Source organism: Heterocephalus glaber, unplaced genomic scaffold (genome assembly GCF_053883595.1).
Source record: "Heterocephalus glaber isolate CG9 unplaced genomic scaffold, H.glaber_assembly_v1.0 deba00001140, whole genome shotgun sequence".
NCBI classification, from domain to species: domain Eukaryota; kingdom Metazoa; phylum Chordata; class Mammalia; order Rodentia; family Bathyergidae; genus Heterocephalus; species Heterocephalus glaber.
This window is the reverse complement of record NW_028258200.1, coordinates 1,351,457-1,373,944: the sequence shown is the minus strand read 5'-3', so window position 1 is coordinate 1,373,944 and position 22,488 is coordinate 1,351,457. Positions and strand designations below refer to the sequence as shown.

Sequence of the window (22,488 nt, the reverse complement as noted above, 5' to 3'; positions counted from 1 at the left end):
GCTAGTTTTTAAATGGCAACAGGTAGTAGCAGTGATTCTCAGTCACACTGTCCCTAGTAGCACTTGGACTATATCAGCAGCCTGGCACCTGCTCCATGCCCTTCAGCTCTCCTGAACTGCATGGATCTCACTGAGGCCTTGTCACGCTCCCTCCCATCCATGCTCCAAATCTGGGCTGGCAACCAGCTAGGGCAGATCAGCTTGTGGCATGGCTGCCTTTGCCTGCATGTCCAGTCTGCACAGATGACCCTAGAGGATCTGGGCTTTGTTTCATCTCCAGCTTCTTTCCTCAGCCTTGCAGTTAGGCTCCAGGCACATGAGTCTATTCCACTTCATGCCCTTGGGTACCCTCCTCCCACAAAGCTTGTGCAGCCTCCAGGCCCAGGGTCTCCTCCAGGAAATTGCCTTGAAGGCTCCAGGCACCCTGCTCCCTTTCTCCCCCTACCACTGCACTGTATGAAAATCACCTGCTTCTGCACATCTCCTGGGTCAGGGTTCCAAACTCCCTGAAGGAAGGACAGCTTCTCATGGTGTCCCCTGGCCTGGCACAGAGCAGTTCCATTATTTGTAATTATGCTAGACTGGAAAACATCAGGGGTGTTTTGAATACCAAGGCCTTTAGAATTTGGCAACAGATGTAATAAAAACATAGGCAAATCAGACAGCACTAACATTTGAAACATTATACTGCAGCTCTGGAACTGAAATATCCCCCAAATAATTAAAACTGTTGAGGGCTGATACAGAGTTTATTGAATTAGGATTTTCTATTTACAACTGAGATCACGTCTACATACTATTCTGCTAGTCTACATGGGTACATTACCTCTAACAAGCTGAAGACTTATGATGGCGGGCTCAGTCACACACACACTCACTCACTGTTTTAAAACAGTAGCGCATATGTTATACCCCTCCTATAAAGCCAGCTTTGATTAAAAACCACTAGTTTCAAAGACCAGTCTGATTCTGAAGATAAAGGAAGATACACGCTATGTGATCTAAAATCTATCTTAGCCGTTTTATACAGCTGGTATCTTATCGGACTACAGGATATATTTGTAAAGGACACCAATGAGGGGCACCATCTGATCATTTTACCAGACAGCTGGCTTCCTCTCCTCCCCGCCTTAGCCTCTGGGCAAGAGTTCTCCATTGTGAAGACAGAAAGAACCCAGTGATCCCACAGGAGAGTCCTATCATTACTCGGAGGTGACTGAAGCAGGCCTCCACCTGCCTTTATCCTACCGTACTATGCAACTTGCAAATGGCTCTGAAATGAGAACATTGACCACCAAACTTAAAACCCAGGGGCATGGAGAGTCGGCTACAACCAGGAAAGAAAGCCATGGGAGGGAAGGTAAGTGAGTGGGTATGAAAAGCCAAGCTGCTCTGCCCAACACCAGCATTCATGCGCTTCAACCAGAGAACTCAGAGCCAGTGCAGCAGACCTGCTCAGTCCACCTCCAAGCCATGCGAGACTGAGGACTCAGGCTGGGCCTCTGCTAGGCGTAGGTGCCCCCGGTGATGAGGAGCTCGTAGGCAGGGTCTCTACTCCTCCTGCACAGCACGATGCAGGCGCACAGCATGCCCAGTAGCTGCAGGGAGAGAACAATGAGAAATGCTGAAAAGTCCCTTTAGGACAAGTGTCCTGAAATCATCAAAAAACAGTAAGAGTGAAAGGAAGAGTTTCTGAGGAATACATCATTTTTGAAGAAACTAAGTACTAAACATCAGCTTCCTTGTTTCATACCCAGGAACTCGGTGAGGCTGAAACAGAGTCAAGGCCCTTACCACATCCCACCAACCCAGTGCCATCTAAAGAAGCATCTACAGCGATGGGACCTTCTCTGTATGGCCTGTCCCTCAGCATGGCAGCCAGCAGCCACCAGCCACAAGGCACAACTCAACATCTGAAGCCACCTAGCACCACTAAGGAGTTAGGTTTACATTTTCATTTAAATTAGACACGTGTAAGCAGGGGGCTCCCAAGCTGGACAGCAAAGGCTGGGGAGGGAATGACCAAGATGAGGTGTGCAGTCTCCATCTGGGGGGACAACAGGCTTTGTGACCATCACACCACTCAGTACCCCAACAGCCCCGTGCTGGAAGACCACTCCTGATGCCAAAAATGTAATCTGGCAGTTTTTACTTCTTTTACATTTCCTGTTTTTGAAATCTGGGTTTGATTCTGTGGCATTAGATACATATTATGTATTTTTAAAGGTCACTCCTCTTCCTTCTTCATTTTATTTTCATAAACCCTAATCTTTCTGTGGTAGCATAACTGAAGCAACAATACAGTCATGTCTTGCTACTTTACATAAGCAAGAGGGTTAAGCTGGATTAAGGAGAAAACAATTCTAGAATTTTTGACCCAGCTTCTCACAAAATACTATAAACACTAATCAAAGGACTAAATAAATGTGACCTTGCTGTTCCCGCCCCTCACTGACAGGGAAGACCTGAGTTACCCGATTTTAAACACAGGGCCCCCTACATACACGGGGTCAATGTAATCTCAGAGAAATGTACCTGGCCCATCAGACTCTTTAAGCCCAAGCTGGGAGGTTACCAACTAAGGAGCGAAGAGAAGGCAGGCATCCTCGTCCACCACAGATCACAGCTGCGTACTTGGGTCCAGCCGTTCTCTGAGCCTGGACTCTACTGCTCAGGAATGGACCTGCTTGCTATCAACTCCATGGCTTCACTGCACCAGGATCTGCTGTTGCTTCCCTGTGTGAGCCCATTAAGAGACACGTGGGAGAGCAGATACTGTGGAGAGCTGACCCAGCAGCTTAAGCTGATACTAGAGCCAGACACAGTTAATGTCTTAATTCCTGGTATGTTTCTGTTCACCATCCATCACAACAGTCTTACAGCTATAGAATCAAACACAATTGGCTCCCAGGCAATAGTAAATGGGGCAACAAAAAAAATGCTAAACTCAGAAATTACTGATTTGCTAGGAAAAAAATTTCTCACACTCCCTCCCTACAGTCTTTTCAGCAAGTTTACTTCTGATGGACAGACAGCACTCTCAGAAGGAAGTGTGAAGGAAGTTTCACTTCTTCTCTCATTCATTTCAATTAAATCAACTTGTGTTGATCTAAAAACATTTTAAAAAGCATGATAAAACTCTTTATGCCAGGCCTGGTTGGCCCATGCCTGCAGTCATGGCATTCTGGGAGGCTGAGACAAAAGGATCCCAAGCTTCAGCCCAGACTGGGCAACACAGTGAGACTCTATCTCAAAGTAAAAATAAAAATAAAAAAATAAAGCAAGCAGGCTGGGGATGTAGCTCAGTGTGAACTCCTGTGTTCAATCTCCAGTCTGTCTCTGTCCTCTCTCTCTCTCTCCTTCTCTCTGTCTCTCACACACACACACACACACACACAAACACACATATACATATGTTTGGGAATAAGTCTAACAGCAATCTCTGCATAACTTGTTATTCTCACTATTAAGATCACAGGCCTGTTTCCAAAGCCTTGCTATACTGAAATTTCATTGATTATTGAAAATTTCCAACAATAGACTTGGAAAATACTATATGAATATTTTAGCACCAAAGTTATTTCTCCCAGTGATAACTTCCTTGCAATATTTAAGTCCTGGGAACTAATCTACCTAACCACATATAATGCCATCAACTGCACAAACTGCAAAAAAACCCCAAAACCTTACTAAATAGAGATGAATGGAAATTTTTAAAACTGACTGCCAAAGTAAAATGTCCTGTGACATTCTATGCAGGTGGGGGTGAGAGGATATAGGTATTCTTATACAAGAACAAGAATGTTCCAACACTTGGTTCACGGCATATAAACCATGAACATGCAGAAGAGAGGATATTCACTACTTGCTTTTTTGCAACAGCAAGACTTACGTAAGTGCCTATTATATCCAAAAAGCAGAATATGCATCCCTGAGATAAAGTAGATCTATATCCAAAAGATACTGATTTTTTTTAAGAAGCAAAGTATAAATGATATGATCCTATTTACACAACACTTTGAAATGACAAATTTTTAGCACTAGAGGTGTGATTATCAGTTGTCAGGGTGAGGGGAAGGTGGTACAGCTGTGAAGATCAATGGGAGAACCCCACTGGGTGGGAAGCGCTCAGTACCTGCACAGCAGTGCATTCAGGAGCGCACACCAGCCACAAGTTGTACAGAAGCGAGCACGCGTGTGCAGACTTGTGGATGACCAATGGCTCACACTATACCCTTGCTAAAGTGCCACTGGGGGAGAGCAGGCAAAGCACATGAGGGCGCTCTATTATTTCTTTCGACTGCACTCTACAATCTTCTCTGCTTAAAAAAAATCTATGTATGTTTGCATTAAGTACAGACTGCTTCTGGCAAGATACATGGAAACTGACACACTGCCTCTATAGAGGGAGACTGGGGTCTAGACAGAGGGAGGCCTGGAACCTTTAAATATAAAACATCTAACTGGTCATTTGATAATCTAAGAGGCTGGCTTTTTGCAGAGAAGTGAAACATCTTGTTTAACAATGCAGCTAAAATGTAAAAACCTCATTCCCTTGTATTCAAAAATCCTGTTGTAATAGTTAACTAGTATTTTTCAGGTTTTTCTTTATCATTTTGGTCCTACCCAAACCTAAACTGTTTAATTAGACTAAAGCAAGGGTCAGTCAATGTTTTCTGAAAAGGTCTTGCTCCTAAATATTTTAGGCTTTGCAAACCAGGAGACAAGAATCAGTCTCTGCTTCAACCACTCTGCCATTTTATCCCATTTTGCCCAGCTCAAGTGTCAACTGTGAGGATTCCTAAGAGAATTTAGGAATCCAATCTTCTGAGAACCTGAATTCTTAAGATCTGGAGACAGAGTTGGAGACAGAGTACAATGGAATTGAAGGCTCAAGCTTTAGTTTTGCCACTCTATGTGATGGTCATAGTCACAATGTCCTTGCTCCTAATTTTTGTGGCAAAATAAAGGGGGAAAGGACTGGGAAATCTCTAAGTGTTCTTTCTAGCTCTAAATTCTGTATTGGGATTGGTGTGCAAGCACAAAAACTCACTAATATTTGAGTTATCTCTGCTTTTGTTCTGTTTTTCCATACCCAGGGCATAATTTGTATCAGATTTTGAATATCAAAAGCTTAGAACATTTACAGGCACTCTTAAGATATAAAATTCTTTTACCATTTTAAATGCATTTTTTTCCCTTAAAAATCAAAGTTTTTCACTTTCAAAACCACTAGGTTTTGAGCCTGTGAAAGCTCTGAATCCCTGCCTTAGCCTCACTAAACTGAAAATATCTAATCTTTACCAGCTATTACTTAAATCTGGGTGATTTAAGCATAAAACATACATGGCAAATACACGTAAATTAGGAAACTAGTTAAAATATTTATTAGTTCCCACTGAAAAATATTTACTGAAGAAATATCTGGGTGGCTAATAAGCTTAATGAGATGAGGGATGTAGCTAAAGTGGTGCTTTTCATCGGTCTTCTACATACATACTGCATATTTCACGAGCATAAGCACCAGACAGCCCCAAAGCTTTTTTGCTGCATGCTAATATGTGTAGTTTTCTTACCAAACACAGTCATTAAGACTGCTCCCCACACCATGATTCTACTTGGAAAAAGAGACCTCCCTCTTATTTCATTATTTGTAGCTAAATGAATGTGTTTGCACAGACAATCAAAATATGAAATATATCCCTGCTGATCACCAGGTTACTGCTACATTGAGCCACAAAGTGAATGCTTAGAAGGGGAGAGACCATACTAACTCTACAGGGTGAGGCCTTTTAATGAGTCATTTCTGGGCTGTTTGAATACCAGCAAAGAAAACACGCACCCCTTTGCCATTTCATAGACACTTCCCATTAAATATACTAGCTTCTGTTCATGTTTACAAAGAGCAAGCAATGAAAGCAATTTTTAACTTACCTTTATACCAGCAATTACATTAGTTTTAATCTAACAACTAAAAATCTGCACTTTCTTAAAATACATTATCTATCCCTGAAGCCTATTTCAGGAACTACAAGAATATTCTGAAAACTAGATTTGATGCCAAAGATTTTCAATCATTTTCAAGCATTTAGCTATTCTCAGCTGTAAGACTCGTCTAAGACATTCCCCTAACAAAATCCCTAAGAGATATGGTATGTACCTGAGAAGCTAGGAGTGTGGGTAGATGTGCTGGTTGGGAAAGTGTCTGCCTATTATCTTTTTTTTTTGGTACCGGAGAACAAACTCAGGACCTTGTGCTTTTGAGGAACCACTGAGCTAAATCCTCTGCTGGCTGCCTATTATCTATCTTTATGTGGGGTGAGGGAAATGTATGTGGTTTTGCAGGCAGGGCGGGGTGGGTGCGCCTGGGAGCAGATAAAGTCAGAGGTAATTAAAAAATTACCAGTTAATTTGCAGTAACTATTCTTAGGGTAGAAAAAGACTGTTTCCAATGGTAGGAGTTGGGAAAACAGGTTTCCTCAGGTACCAACAGTGGCAATGTGCCAAATGATGTCAAGGACTTCTGGGTGGGTGTCAGTCTGAAAGAACTATGTCTATAAATACAGAAGAGGCTAGAACTTGTTTTAATGAGAAATCTTTTCTGTAAAGCAATGCAGTTGTTTCTTTTAGAATGAGAGAACAGTGTTCTTGATTTAGGCAAATGTATACCAAAACTCTCAAGCAGCTGGGCGCAGTGGTGGGCATCCACTGACTGTCTCAGCTACTGAGGAGGCTGAGGCAGGCAGCTGACTTGAGCCCAGGAGTTTTAGACGAGCCTAGGCAATATAGCAAGATATTGTCTCCCTCAACCAAGCAATCAACCAACCAATCAATAAACTCTCAATGACTAGAAAAAGTGGTATACTACCCTGGACAACATCGTATCTCAGACTCTCAAGAGCTAAAAATTGTATACTAAAAGGCAGAAATAAACCTTTCCATTTCCAAACTGAAATAAAGCAGTTTTAAAACTTCTGTGACGTTCTATTAAGATACCTCTCAAGAAGAGACTACAACAACAGTTTATATTTTGAACGGTTCACTCACTTCTCAAGACAAGAAAGTAAGGCAAAGAAAGACCCTTCTCACATGTAGTCCCTCCCCACGCCACATCTCTGGATTCTTTAGACCATTCTGGTTCTAGGCCTAAGTCAAGAGGCTGGTACCACAATCACTTCTAAGTTATTGATACACACCAAGATTCACCCTCCTTAGTGACTGGACCCATTCAGGCTGACACCTGAAACTAGCTAACAGTGACGCCAGCTCCCAGGTCAGCTGTGCTTACCTGGATGGCTGCAAAGGCCAGCGCCGCCCAGATGACATGCATCATGATCTCCTGCAGCTTCTTTACAACCAGAGCCTCACATCCCTGCAATACAGTCAAGTCACCCTCATCAGGAGTCGTTTTTGAAAGTGAAAGCTGAAGTAACAGATTACCATCCACTGGCAGAAATGGAAACAAAAGAAACTCAAACAGGGAAAAAGAAAGTATGTGATTAGAGCAACTTACAGAAATACAATTAAAGTAAAAGATGTTAAAATGAAGTGGCACTAAAGAAGAGCAAGGAGGTAGAAAAAAGTTTCAGTTAGGAAGGAGACAGTGAACATTGAGGTAGGTCTCCAGTCTCCGACATGGCTCACCTCGGCGTAGAGGTCGGAGGGGTTGGCCAGGCTGCCGTTACAATTGCTCACAGTCTCTCTGCAGCAGCTAAGAGGGACACTCTGGTTTTTCGTTTCTTTGAACCAATCTGTGTTTTCCCAGTCTGAGTAGTTATGAATTCCACAACAGTGCAGCTAGAGGAAAAAGCAGACATTACTCCTTACCAAACATATATGCTTGGCTTAAGCTTTAGGCTTCCATGCACAACAGAGCTTTAAAATTGATGAGCTACTAGAGACTGGTGTTGTCCAGCATACTTTCTGTAGTGAAGGAAATGCTGTGTCTACAAGGTTCCACATGGTAGCCATACCTACAGGGGCTAACTTGAGCACTCATAGTGTGGGTGGTGTGACTAAGGGACCCAAGGTTTTTGTTTTAATTTAAATAATCACATAAGCTCCATATGAAAAGTACACTCCCTACAAGAGGCACTTTCTAGCTAAGGAAAATCTTCCTATCTTGTACTTGGAACATCTATCTGGTTCTGAGTTAAATATTTCCAGTGACAAAGTATTTAATATATTTTATCTGAAATGTCTGAAAGTTGCTTTAAGATAGACAAAAACATGCACAGGTAACAGAAGAAATAAGGCTGATAAAAAGCTGGCAATTTTTGAGGCAGGGTTATTGTACAAAAATCTATCATAAGTATAAAAGTCTACTTTTGTGTGTTTCAAAATATATATATACACACACAGATGTATCTTTTTACATTTTTGTGTCCTTTCTGACCTTGTTTTCTACAGGTACATGTGATCCTCTCAGCTCCCTTAGAATCCACTTGGACTCCCACTTTCCTGTGATGCATACTTCTCTCCCACCATCACCTGTCTAGTTAAGTACTTTGGTGGGGAGTCAGATAATTTTAAAAAGTCTAAGATGCTTCCTCCTTGCCTTGACTAGGTGACGAAAAGTAGAACAAACTTTAAGAGTGCAGATGGGGGCAAAAGATCAGACACATCCTGAGGTTCCTCAAAGCTGTGAAGGCACACAGCCCAGTGGCACAGTAACAGTAGAGTTCATTTCATGCTCCCCCAAGTGAGTGGCCCTCACACACCCTGACCTCAAGCAGACTTACCTGCCTCTGCACATAGTCAATAGCCCGGCTGGCGGCGTCGGGGTTGGTTCCATTGTAAGTCTTATACACTTTCTGAATGCTGCGGTCAACTTCATTTTCCACCTGAACCAAAACAAACAATTCAGTCCTTCCAAAATACAGTTAAAAGGAGCGTGAGTCAAAATTAATGCCTATATGGGTGTTTCAAGTTGCCAGAGCTCTCTGGATTTTTTTTTAAAGGGGATGGGGGCTGTTTCCCCTCCTACCTCTGTATAGATTCAAACAGGAGAAAGTTCAGACAGTCTATCATAGAGATTAAAAATATTCAAAGATGGCATGCAAGCTGGCAGGCTAATAATCTGTTCAGGAGAGAAAGCAACTGAGCACTAGGATGGATCTTCTAAATTGTAGAAGGATGCCTTCCTTGTGCAAATAAATTTTCAGTGTGTCCCAGAAGACTCACTTACTTTCTTTTCCTAAGGGATATAAAAGTCAAATAACTTTGAAGCTTATTTTCAGAACAAATACCAACAGCATTTTTATTTTACTTAATGTTTAGACTTGGTCAAATACACAAAGGTAATTAGCAGATAAAAATACGTCCTTAGAAGCGGCCCTTTATGTGAAAGCAGCTGCTCAATATGTGTCAAACAGAAGGCAGGAAACAAACTTCCTACTGCCCATTACAAGAGTGGCGAGCAAGCATCATTTACTAAAGTCGGCTTGTATCAGGTTTTCCTACTGGTCTCTAAACCAACCGATTAGATCTATTTGGTAATTAAAACAGTGATATGATGGGACTACTTGTCTGATAACCAAGTCATTGGTAGAGATATTTTTGGGGGGCACAGTGGCACAGTCCCTTCCTTCTCTAGCAACTTTATCCACTTGGCATAGCATGCCTTTGACTTTAAATTCTAAATTACCAGAATTAATTTAAAATAGCCTGTTTAGTCGTAGGTACTGGACATGTAAAGCAAAGGCAAAATACAAAAGGAAGGAAAAGGAAGAGGGAATGACTAAGGAAAGGCAAAGAGAAGCAGTGAGGAAGTGCTGACAGTAGCTGCCTCGGTACTCTAGTCAGCAGAGCCTGGTCCTCAGAAGGGGTGGTGGGGAGAATCCCAACTCAACACATCTTTCCTATATCCAGGACCAAGGCATTTTTTAAAAAGTAGCAGTGTAAAATGAAATTCTCTGAAAACAAAGTCTATATCCCCTCCTCTCAATGCAGAGACTCCACTGACAGGAAATCTGAATAAACTTCTCAGCTGATCATTTATTTGCAGCTCATTGTGAGACAAATGAAAGAAAATTACCTATAATCAAGAACAATAGAATTTACACTCTGCTATATTAAATGAGATTAGCAGTCTTGATATGTAAATACTTTCTAATTAACTTTAGACATTTTGAAACATCACAACAGAAATAGGCAAAAGAAAATGCTGGCTCTGATTAAATGAGCTTGTTCTATTTTACCTGAAAAACTTACATCACCTTTTAAACCATTATGTGAATCACAATAGACAACATACCTTTGCTCTGTAAACGTATCCCAAAACCACTACGACAACTTCTGTGACAAACACCAGGAGCAGGATGATGACAAACTGTAAGGAAATATTGTCAAAAATTAAACAAGAGTGAAAAAAATAGCTCTAAATACTCTTGCTAAAAAAGCAATTATCAGGTCTTTTGCAAAAGAGGAGATTAACAAAAAGAATGAAGATGTGTTAAGTGCAAGTACCAACTCCACATGAGGAATGTAATCATTATTTACTGCAAACATGTACTAATAAAACAGAAAAAAAAAGTCATTTTAATGTCCTTAAAGACTTTAAATTTTTTTTAAAAAGCAATTATCAGAGAACTGGTAGAGGCTTATTAGCACAAGTGTTAATTTTGTTCCATTATAAGAGCTTTGGAGTTAATGGTGTTTCGTGCTTAGTTCCACAAGTCAGTGACAGAGATGAAACAGCTGCATGGGGCTCGTAAGTGGTCAGGAAGTGCCGGCTTACCGTGGCAAGTCCACAGCGGCTTTCTCGGATTGTGGCACAGCAGCCAATGAGCCCGATGATGAAAAGCAGGGCTCCAACAGCAATGATCACCACAGCAGGGATGAGCGTGTACACATCCTCGAAGAAGTGGTCATAGTCGTCATAGGTGATGAAGACATACGCACCCACATAGCACAAAATGCCAGCTGCCCCCTGTTGAAAACCAAAGTCTGAGCACTGTATAATATTAACAATATGAAACCGTCATACCCACAGGGGCACATAATCTCTTACTTGTCTATTCCAAGCACCTAGCAAGTACCAGTCAAAATTGACTGAGTTCACCTCACCTTATCTCTTCCCTTAAAACTGTTCTGCCATCTCTATCACATGTACCTTCTCTTCAGTCCAAAGTTCACACACACACACACACACACACACACACACACACACCCCCAATGTGGTTTCACTGTGCTTCCTGGCCTCGAACTCTTAGGCTCAGGCTAGGACTACAGGTGTGTACCACTGCTAACAGCCCTACGGTTGTTTGTTCACTCTTCAAACTCGACTTGGCAGCTTACTCTAGCTTACTGAATTTTGATGGCTATCACATCTAGGGTGCATCAATTTATAAATGTTACTCAACCATAAAAATAAATGCTGCACTTACAGCAACTCTTATCTGTTCCATGACCTTGACACACTGGCTTTTGGGACATGTTACTACAGGGGGAAGGTGACCCAGGAAGGGAAAGGAGAATAAACAGGCTAGTTTTGATGCATTTATTACAAATGTATATGAACATTGAAATAAATGCCCTTTTACTAAAATACTACTTTTTCTTGACTAGTATGCATATCCTTATAAACATAATACACTTTGCTAAAGTTATCAGTCCTCGGGCTGAATTAGAAGAAATCTTAAATATGAGTTAATCAAATTGTGCCCAGTCTGTTTTCCCTGATTATTCATCCTTTAGATTCTTAACATCTTTTATTACTCCAAAGGTGATCATTTCTTAAAAGGCACAAATTAAAATCAATTCTATTTTTAAGATTCTTGCAAATGAAGTTTGTTAGGTTGGCTCCTAACTTCTGGGTTCAAGCAATTCTCCTGCATCAGCTTCCTGAGTAGCTGGCAGTAAAGGTGCACACCACTATGCCCAACTAGTAAATGAAGCCTACAAAATCTAAATGAAAAAAAGATAAAGGGCTGGGGATTTAGCTCAGTGGGTCCACTGCCTGCCTCACAAGTGAAAGGTACCAGGTTCAATCCTCAGTACCAAAAAAAAAAAGATTAAACTGGGGAATACATGTACTCAACAATTAACCCATTTATGCTGAAGATTGAAATTTTTTAAATTTTTGCATAAAATTCATGTTTCCTAGAAAAATTCAAGGAACAAGAATCTGAAGAGAAAACATGTCATTATGTTCCATTGTTATGGGTGTTCCAAAAATGGATCACTAGGTATTGAAGGGTTATTCTGAAGCACAGGGCCTGGAAGAACTCCTAGCATTATAGACATCAAATGAGTTTTCAACCTAGAGAAATTCCTGAGACTCTCTGCTGCTTGGGAATAGGCCAGGTGAAACGTTTCCTCTGCCGTCCTCCACTCCGTCCTCCACTCCGACAGAGGCCCGCATCTCAAATGGAGACTGCAGGGAAGCAGAAAACTAACAACAGGTATAGCCAGACTCCAACAAATGCCAAGGAAGGCTACGAGGAGGTGCTATTTTTGAGACTGCTTATTTTCACCTAATAGATATGAGGATGGTTTCTTTTCCCAGGCTGCAAACCAGTTAACATTTACTTCCCACAGCAGAGATGAGAATCTAAGAGTTCTATTTTGGCAACATTTAGGAGGAAACTATGCACCAGTTACAGGTGCCAAAGTGCAAACTGCTGATATGAGACTATAAACAAAATTACTTGTAAATACAGCCTGTTTCCTAAATTGAAGACAACTTCTAAATGTTCTTTTAATGAAATCTGTATATGGTGCTTTTATCTTCAGTTGTGTAGTATTTATGAAATTACACCAGTCCCTCTGAAAATACAGAGCAGGCGTCCTAACAGCTGAAGACCTAAAAGCAGCTCAAAGCAACTGCCTTAATGACATCCAGCCGATGGTATGAGAACCACCCTAGGAACAGGAACAGTGCAGTGGACAGAAGGGAGGCTAGAAGCAATTCTCAGCTAGTGTGCACAGGGCTGCTTCAGCCACTCAGAGTTTTTAAGTAGAACTTGTGGCTACTGGAAAAGCTGAACAGAAGGTGAAAGTGTTAAATCCTCCTGTTGAAGGGCTGTGATGGGACTGGAATCTATCAAAGGATCTGGGCTTTGCCAGCCACACAGCTGCAGAGAATCGGAGAGGGGAGACAGAGGGCAACAGGAGAGGAGACAGAATGAGAACCTGGGTGAAGCTGAATGCTGCAGTCACTGCCAGGAATCTGAGCCTGTAAGGAGAAGCCAAGGCAGGATGGCGGACTAAAAATATTCATCCATTTCACAAAGAGCTGAAAGGAGCTCTAGGGGAAAGGCTGACAGCTGAAACTACAGAAAGAGTAATTTTAAAAATCATTTCCCTTTACCTTTTACTATGCCAATGCCTTCAATTAAGTCACAGGATTTTAAAACTTGAGGAGAGCTAGTGCTTTTCCATGAACCAAGCTGTTCCTCAGAAGCTATTTTATGAATTCCCAAAGTATCCCATTTCACTTTATTCTTTTAGCTTTCTACATATACACAAATGTGAAATCTCTTGGAGTAAGATATTTCAATCTTATATAATTGCTTTTTTGATGTTTAGAAACTAGTCTGGGGGAGTAATTCAAATCTTTTTAAAAAATAACAGGAGCTAATGAAATGCTGCAATTCACAAAACTTCTAAATTCCCTCACTTTCAACAAACACAGTAAAGCTAGCCACGGGAATGTGGCAATAATAAACTTGTCACGAAGTAGGAGATAGAACAGTTCTGCTGTCAAAAGTGTATCTACAGGGAAATTCAGAAGTGTGAAGGTGGAAGCATCCCACAGAGCTCGTGGTGAAGGTGAAGAAAGAAAAACAAGTGATTTCTTGAGTGACAGAATGGACACACACGGATGGACGATCGTGTCTAGAGCTGGCAAGAATGAGGATGACAGGAAGACTGGGCACCAACCTGGACCTTGTTCACCTAAACGCAGGTGGCTGACAAGCTTGCCTGCCTGTGTGAACTGTCCCTTTGGGGTCATTTTTCCTCAAACAGCCAACTCATGAAGCAGAAGTGTTTGGAATTTGGGAGGGAAAAACAGTTGAGAAAGACTGGGCACAAGTGGTACATCCTAGACTTTATGCAAAGCAGATTTTCAAAGCAGAGGCACAAAATGCACTGAAATCCATCATATATATGCATCTTTCTACATTTAATTCTGAGTTTTCTGTATGTAAGAAGTAATCAAAATATACAGTGAACTGCCGCCTGCCTCACAAGCATAAGGTCCCAAGTTCGATCCCTGGTACCAAAAAGAAATACACACACATATATATATATGTATATACACACACATATATACATATATATATACATGTATAGTGAATACTTCAACTTTAAAAATGTATTACAGTAAAAGGCACACTGCCATTGATTCCCTCTCAAAACCCTTCCGCTAGCTCAGAACACATCCCTTTGTAGTTGCCACTCTGAAGCAGGTCTGGAAGTCCTCTCTTGTCTTTACAAGGTGTGATCAAAAACACAATGAATGCTGCTGCAGAGTGTCATCCAATGGAAAGGCAGGCTCATAAAAACATTACAGTACATCCTCATCCACCTTATCCACTACATCTGGCACTGTGTGACCTCTAGCTCTTCCCCAAAGTCAAAAGAGTATGAAAGGGAAATATTTTAAATTGATTCAGGACATTGAAGCAGCCACAACAGCACAAATAAAGATACTCATGAAAGAGAATCTCCAGAACTGCTGCAAAAAGTGGCTTGAATGATGGGTGTGTTTGAAGTGAAGGGGAAGATTTTTTTTTTTTTTTGGTACCGGGGATCAAACTTGGGTCCTTGTGCTTGTGCAGCAGGTGACGAAACAACTGAGCTAAATCCCCGGCCTGAAGGGGAAGATTTTGATAGGGATTATGGCAATATGTCTTTCACTGTAATAAATTTTTAAAGTAGCCAGGCTTCATGGTGCATGCCTGTGATCCCAGCATTCAGGAGGCTGAAGCAGGAGGTTTGCCAAAAGTTCGAGGATGGCCTAAACTACATAGCAAGACCATGACTCAAATTTTTAAAATTTAAATATTCACTATTTTTGGATCATGCCTGGTAGTCTGACTAGTTTATATATCTAATTTCTTTCCAAGGAATCACTGATAATGCTACACAGTGCATTTCTGAAAACTCCCCCAAATTCTATCCCTGTACTACTGCAAGTATCTTGAAAATCTTAAATCCTTTACACGCTTCTTTAATAGTGTCTAGTCCAGTTGTGTCTTGTTTCAACTCTGATAAAATAGTTTGTGCCACTAAACACAGTCACTCCTTTTACTTAGCTACCACCTGCACATTTCATTTACTCTATTAACTTTGAAGAAAAATTTTGAGAAATTAAAGCTACTCTTTATCAAAAACTTCTGAAGCTATTAAAATAATGACACCATTTTTCACCTAAAAACTAGTCAATAATAGCCAGGCAGTATTCAAAGAAATATGAGGGTGGAGAGAGAAGGACCTCAGACTGGAGGGAGCAGGTTAACAGAGAATTGCCTCTGGGGAACCAATCCATATTGGCCCTAGATTACATTTTTAAGCTTATTAATTCCACCCCCACAAATCTATCCTTGGATTCCTAGAAATAAGTCAGTTGGAAACAAGAGAGTTGTGCAGAGTGTATGTCCAATCATACCAAAATTATAACAGCAAACACAAAAGAAAGTCCTAGAGAGAGGTATGCCTGCATTATAGCTCTGAAATATTCTGATAAAGCATTACTTAATACAGAATGTTTGTGGTAAGCTAAGGGAAAAACACATGTATATACAAAGAAATTTTTAAAAACCCAAAATGCTAATACTGGTTTCTCTAGGTGGTGGAATTATGGGTATTAAGTTTTTTAAAAAATACCTTTTAGTATCTTCCTAAATATATGTGTGCATATATATCATACAATAGAAAAATATTTTCAATTGTTTGAAACTGAGATTGCTTTTTTCAAATGAATGACTTTCCTAGATCTGTCCTTGATTACTTACATAAAATAGGCACCTCTTAGATCCCAAATATTTTAGGCACCTGTCAGTCTACCATTTACCACTTTTCCTCAGTCTATGTGGCCTTGATTCATTGATTTTTCTGATTATCTAACATAATTCTGATTCTTTCAGCACGTATTATCTTTCTTCATAAACATCAACCAAAGAGACAGTTTTAAAAATCTTACTTGGACCGGGTATAAAGCTTAGCCAATAAGCCACTTTCGCCATCATGTCACTGCCATCATTGTCCTTACTCTTAAATAAGAAATATTTTAATCCTTTTAAACTGCTATTACTCAAATTGTATTCTAAAGGTCATGATCCTCAACTCAGCTCTATTTTCACTTTTTTCTTTATTTAGATGTTTGTCGTCATTGTTTAGCTTAACTCTGCACATGTCAGGGGTCAGGTGTTAGGGCCTTAACAATATGTAAGAAGAGCTTCTGAAGGGTTAACAAAGTTGTTCTGTTTAATTCATAGCCATAAGCTGAAAGAATCAAGAGCTCAGGTGGCAGTGAAACTGGAGCTCAACCAATTGCCAGAGCCAAATTATTTTAACATCTAAACTGGCTACTTTCAGACTTCCAGTGTTTCGGGATCATGCGAAAAGTATGAATGTAAACATAATCTTCTTTGAGACTCTCGGTTGTCCCACCCTACTTGAACCTTTGTTACCCTATCCTACTCAACTGCAGAGTCAGCCATTATTGCAGGATCCTGGGATGCCTAAGTTTTCTATCAGAGTTTGTCCTCGCATTGCTATGTGTTTAATCAGTAGCAGCAGCAATATAAAATATAGTATGTCAACATTTGCTCCCATAGGGCCGGGGATTTAGCTCAGTGGTTTCGCCGCCTGCTGCCAAGCGCAAGGACCCGAGTTCGATTCTCAGTACCAAAAAAAAAAGAAAAGAAGAGAACATTTGCTCCCATAGATTAAAGACAAATACATAAATGCAAGTAATTTTTCTTATCTATTGATTGTGCCAAACTATTGAAAAGAATGGGGTGAAGAGAAGGAGGAAGAGATGTAATATTTTTAAAGGAAGACGTGAGACCATTTGTGAGTACTGGGGGACAGTTACAACTAGAGACATTCAATAAGGAGTTTGCTCCCTCTCCTGATTAGCTGTCGGAGAGTGGGAACTGTATCTTTTTATTCTACTGCTCCACAATGGGTATTCAATGCCCATTTATTAAGCCAATGATTCTTAGGGTCCACTTGTTTGGTGCCAAATACAAACTTTATGGAATAATTTTTTTGAAAAAAAAACAAAAACCCTAATCTGAATTGGATTTTATGGAATGTAATGCACTAACATATTTCAAAGAATGATAATTATCCTAAAAAGCAAATAAGCAATCTCTTTAACTGCAACCAAAGAGCACTTCTGCTGATTCTAAGTTCCAGATAATTACTCAGGGTCACAGGACAGTTGGTCAGGAGACACATGACCAAGACTGGAAATGCTCATTTTCTTAACTGTCAAAGACAAATTAAGAAATCTATGTCCAATACATACTATGACTGGCTCTTGACAAAGTCAGCTTTTCTCCTAGAACATGCAAAAACAACTACAGAAAAAAATGAGTCAGCTTAGGTGTTTTCCAATGATATAACTTGTCACAACACATACAAAACAGGAGAAATTACGTAGAAAAGCAACTTCCATAGTTGGGCAAGGTGGCACATGCCTGAGATTCCAGCACGCTGGAAGGCTGAGGCAAAAGAATGTCAAGTTCCAGGCCTGCCTGGGCAACTTAGAGAGACCATGTTTCAGAAACAAGTCCCCTCCCCAAAAAACCAACTTCCAGGATGTAAAACTACTGTATTACCAACTCAAATGTGTAAGATGTGCTAGAAAATACAATTTATAGACAAGATTTGTGAAAAGACTGGAAAACATTTGAAATATTTCATTATAATTCTATTTCCTAAACAAAAGCATGAAAATATAGGCCTTCTCTTGGTAAGCTGAACATGCCAAGTGTATCCTGGCTTCAGGGCCCACAGGCTGCCCTTTCAGTCTTGAATCCCCACCTCTTCCAATTCCCCCCACACTGGCCCCTTCTTCTGTACCAGATTAAATGTCATCTCCCTGGAGAAGCCTTCCCTGCCAACCTAAAGAAGCCAATCTCTGTCACATCACCCTGCTTTAGTTCTCTGCACAACCCACTGAATTGTCTGTCTTGCTCTGCTTCAAAGTTTAGCAAGAACAGGGATTTTCCTTGTCTTTCACCATTTTATATACAACACAATCACAACTACTATAGGTGCTCAAATACACTACACCTCTCAGAACAGATGAAACACAACAGCCTAAACAAACATGACAAACACAGACAAAGCTTTCTTATAGCCCTTGTAATGCCTAGGATAAACGTGCAAAATACTAGGCAACTGGTTTTTCTAACAGGGTAGAAAAAGTAAAGGTAACCTGAATAACAGAGGTCTTCACTACTGAATTAACTTGCTGGAATAAAATGTGGTGTTACAAAATACCGATGTATACTTATTTTAGATGAAGCCTTCTGGGTCAGATCAAATGAACTACCAAATTAAGAATCCTGCCTTACCAGGAGAGATTACGTAAAGGTGCAAATTTCCAGTGATGAATGTCATTATACTGTATACCTAAAATGTACCAATAAAGTTAAATTAAAAAAAAAAAATCCTGCCTGACCTTGGTACAGAAGCACAGATTACAGAACAGGCTAATGACTATTTATTACAGTACTTTCAAAATTTACCCAGTTACCTCCAAACACTACTAACCTTCTTTAGTAAGTGATCATGCGTTTAGCACAAATACACTTAAAGTTACACTACTGCGATGCTGGGTGTGGTGGCGCACACCTGTGATCCTGTGATCTCAACACTCAGGAGGCCAAGGCAGGAGGATCGTCATGAGCTGAAGGCCAGCCTGAACTACACAGGGAGACTGTCCCAAAACAAAAACAAAGTCACACCACTCCATAAAAAAAGGGATCCAAGCTGTACATCCTTTTACTTGTCTAAAATTTTCTTTCAAGCTACCAGCCCTAACAGTCTGGAATTTGGTGAAGAATCCTTTACACCTATTAAGACAATTTTCAAATTTTTAAAAATGATGTTTCCTGTTCTAATTACTGCCTTTGCACAGTACCATTCTTTAACACTCCACTGTTCAAAACTATACCAAATAAACATTAACAATGTTGGCTATCAGATTTAGAGTATTTCTGGTACACTGCCAACGGAACCAGCTTATCAAGATGTAAGGTGTGAGCAAAGATCTTCCCAAAGCAATTACATTTAACACCTGTAAACAATCAGCCACTACCACTGGTAGTGAAAAATCAGTGTAACAAAGTCTTTTTTAAAGCTGTACAAGGAAACCTAAATGTCTGAAATGCTCTATGTAGGGAACACGTATTCTTCCACTTACTACATTCAAGGCATCAAAAGGAAGGTCGGGCCATTATATAAGAATTCATCAGGCTGGGGATTTAGCTCAGTGGTTCCGCCGCCTGCCTCGCAAGTGCAAGGTCCAGAGTTCGATCCCCAGTACCAAAAAAAAAAAAAAATTCTCATCGTGTGTTTTGGGCTGGGGATTTAGCTCAGTGGTTTCACCACCTGCTGCGCAAGCGCAAGGACCTGAGTTCGATCCCCGGTACCAAAAAAAAAAAAAAAGAATTCATCAGAACTGAATGTATCACAACTTCCCAGAAAGAACTGGTCAACTTTTTAAAAAAAATGTACTTCCTTGTTGATGACTTAATTTTTTACACAAATTATATAGTGTAATTTAAATGCTTGTACAATTGGTTCTAACACCATGGGCTCTAGACAATGGGACAACTTGGGTTCAAACACAAGCTCTGCCACACCTTGGGTGTGCTACAGTTAACTTAGTAAACTTTAATGTCCTCATCTGTAAAATAAGCATGATGATATTCCCTGACTGGCACGCAACACTCAAATGTTAGTTATTGGGCCAGGAAATTAGCTCAGTGGTTCCAGCGCCTGCCTCACTAGCACAAGGTCCCATTTGAGTCCTCATACCAAAAAAAAAGTTAGTTACTACCATCATCAGATTCCAAGTTGTCCATAACACTAATAACATATTAGGTGACACACCTAATATGGTTTCCTCATTGATTATGTTGCACTATGCCACAGTTTTTCTCCCTTCATGTCTGTCTAACTTCCTCACCACAGAACACAAATTTTACATTTCTAATGAAGGATATATTTTATTAAAACCTATGACTTTAGATCCCCAGTACCAGAAAATAATAAAATAAAATAAAACCTATGACTTTAGTTTTAGCAATACCCACTATTGGCCCACGGATTTAGCTCAGTGGTTCTGCCACCTGCCTTGCAAGAGCAAGGTCTTGAGTTTGATCCCTGGTACCAAAAAAAAAAAAAAAAAAAAAGCAATAACCCCCTATGAGGTCCAACAACACAACTGACTTAATTGCAGTAAATGATAACAGTACATATAAATACAATTCAGAAGATTCCTAAGGAATCCTTTAGAATAAAGTAATCCTGTAGAATAAAAATTTGATGATTTAAAGTAAAACATTCCTGTATTTCCAATATTTTCTCATATTAACACCTCCAGTTCAGAGCTTGAATAGCCTAGAATTCACCTAATACATGTTCTTCAAAACCAAAATATACACCCATAAAATCAAGTTATGCCCACAAATCCAAGTTTCTGCCTCTTAATCACTCAACAGAGTGTTTCTCATTTGGAGATCCTTGAAAATTACTTTTTCTGTTAAAAGGGCCTGAAACTCAGTTATGAGAAATATTGCTCTACTTGGAAAAGAAGAAACCATGGAACTCCCTACCAAGGCCATGCAGTAATTCTGAACAGGGACTTTTTAAAGCAGGACTTTTCCCTTCGCACCATAAATTCCCCCTAAGTAAGTGCCTTATGTATTAACTATCCTTTTCTGCTACAGCAGTCAGGAAATAGAAGGCTTCATTCTTTGTTAGGGAGTAGGAGGAATGAACTACATTTGTGGGACTGAGGACCTGAATGCAAGCCCGACACAAAAGTTCGGTTAGTGGGAATGTTTAAGCAATGTTCTGGGGTCTGTGGATAGAGACTGTGTAGGGCAAGCAAGTATTTATGACAAAGCTCATGACGGTCGGGCCCCAAACTTCAGCTGCAATACAGGTGAAGTAGTTGAACTTTATTCTTTTGCTAAATCTGTTTTATTTTTCAGTAAAAGAAATCAATGTGATAGAGGGCGTGTTTAAAGAGTCATCCGGGTGCAAGGTCCAGATGGCCTGGAGGGTGGAGATGCTGACAAGAACACAAGGTTATCACAAAAGCGGCCGGCGAGGCAAAGACCTGGACTAAGATGGGATAGTTACAAACGCTTTCTCTAAGAGCAGTTCCAAATAAAATTCACAAGCCACCTTTTATGAAAACGAACTCGTCGTCTTCAAATTCTTGACATCTGAATTATACTCAACCAGTTTGATAACCTCAGGTTATACACCCCTCAGGACCAAAGCAAAGACGATTTTCCTGGCCCTGCTCTTTGGCTTCTCAAGTTGACCCAATCTGTTTCTGGGCTGGTGAGATGCCAACGAACCAGGTCTCGGTGGACAAAGAAGTCTGAGCCCTGGCCAGGCTCGACAGCGTCCTGCTGATCTGCATGGATGGCCCGCCCAGGCTCGGCAGGGCTCACGGAGAGCGGAACTAGGCCTGTAGAGGATCCGGGTCGAGCCTGGTGCCCCCACTGTCTGCGGAAACAGCCCGGTCCAGCGGGTGGCTGGGACTGGAGCACCGCACTGAGCCAGTAGGCCCCAAAGTGGGACGCGGGAGGCCCCGCTGCCTACTCCGTCTCGGCCTCCGACTGGACCTCCGTCCGGCGGGAGCGACCCCGCGACGCAGCCCCAGGCTGAGTCCTCCCGCTTCCGGCCGCAGGCCCCACCGAAGCCTCCCGGCCCGCCCGGCCACGGCCCCGCTCACCCAGAAGATGAGGTTCAGGAAGACCAGCACGGTCTTCGAGGAGGTGATGCCGCACTGGCCCATGGCGCTAACGGCCGCCGACCCCCACCGGCCAGCGGGGCGGCGCTCCCCGAGCGCGGCGGCAATGGCGGCGGCGCCTCCCCGCCGGAAGCTGCTAGGCGTGCGCCGCACCCCCAATAGACCCCGGCTCAGCCCGGCCTAGCAAGCGCCTCTCGCCTCAGCGCAGCCTCCACAGCAAACCCCTCTCTCTGCCGTTCCCTGGCAACCGGGAGCCGCCCCCGCGGCCGCGACAGCCTCTTCAGCCAATCACTCTCGCGGAGCTGAGGCTAGGCCTTGCCTCTTAAAGGATCCGAAGCCTCTGCACCTTTGCTTGGCCTCTGGCCGCCCTTGGGTACTGATAGCCTTTTCGGGGCGTTCTAGACCAGCCTTGTAGACAATTGAGACCCCACAGTGCGCTGTCTTTCTAGCCCATTCTCCCTTCGGAAGGCCAGAGACTACTAGCACCTTGGGAGAAAGGCAGTGAACATCGTGTTAATGAAGAATTT

General features: G+C 41.5%; 1 protein-coding gene across 1 annotated transcript; it reads right to left on the bottom strand.

The window, feature by feature from the left end:
* Positions 1–730: 730 nt before the first annotated feature.
* On the bottom strand, positions 731–22,223 carry Tspan3 (tetraspanin 3). The gene is made up of 7 exons (XM_004872065.4): positions 21,944–22,223; positions 10,739–10,930; positions 10,256–10,330; positions 8,742–8,843; positions 7,645–7,797; positions 7,289–7,372; positions 731–1,598 (listed from the first exon to the last, which is right to left on the bottom strand). The coding sequence occupies exons 1-7, from the start codon at positions 22,004–22,006 to the stop codon at positions 1,506–1,508; spliced, it is 762 nt and encodes a 253-aa protein (XP_004872122.1). The 5' UTR covers positions 22,007–22,223; the 3' UTR covers positions 731–1,505.
* Positions 22,224–22,488: the final 265 nt, after the last annotated feature.

What these genes read in the sequence shown, in the direction of transcription:
- Tspan3 (XM_004872065.4), bottom strand. Translation starts at nt 22,006, where the DNA reads ATGGGCCAGTGCGGCATCACCTCCTCGAAGACCGTGCTGGTCTTCCTG. An exon ending in GATACGTTTACAGAGCAAAG is followed by an intron (nt 8,844 to 10,255) that starts GTATGTTGTCTA and finishes GTTTTGGTTCAG; the next exon opens with GTGGAAAATGAAGTTGACCG. An exon ending in TGGCCTTTGCAGCCATCCAG is followed by an intron (nt 1,599 to 7,288) that starts GTAAGCACAGCT and finishes CTCTCCCTGCAG; the next exon opens with CTACTGGGCATGCTGTGCGC.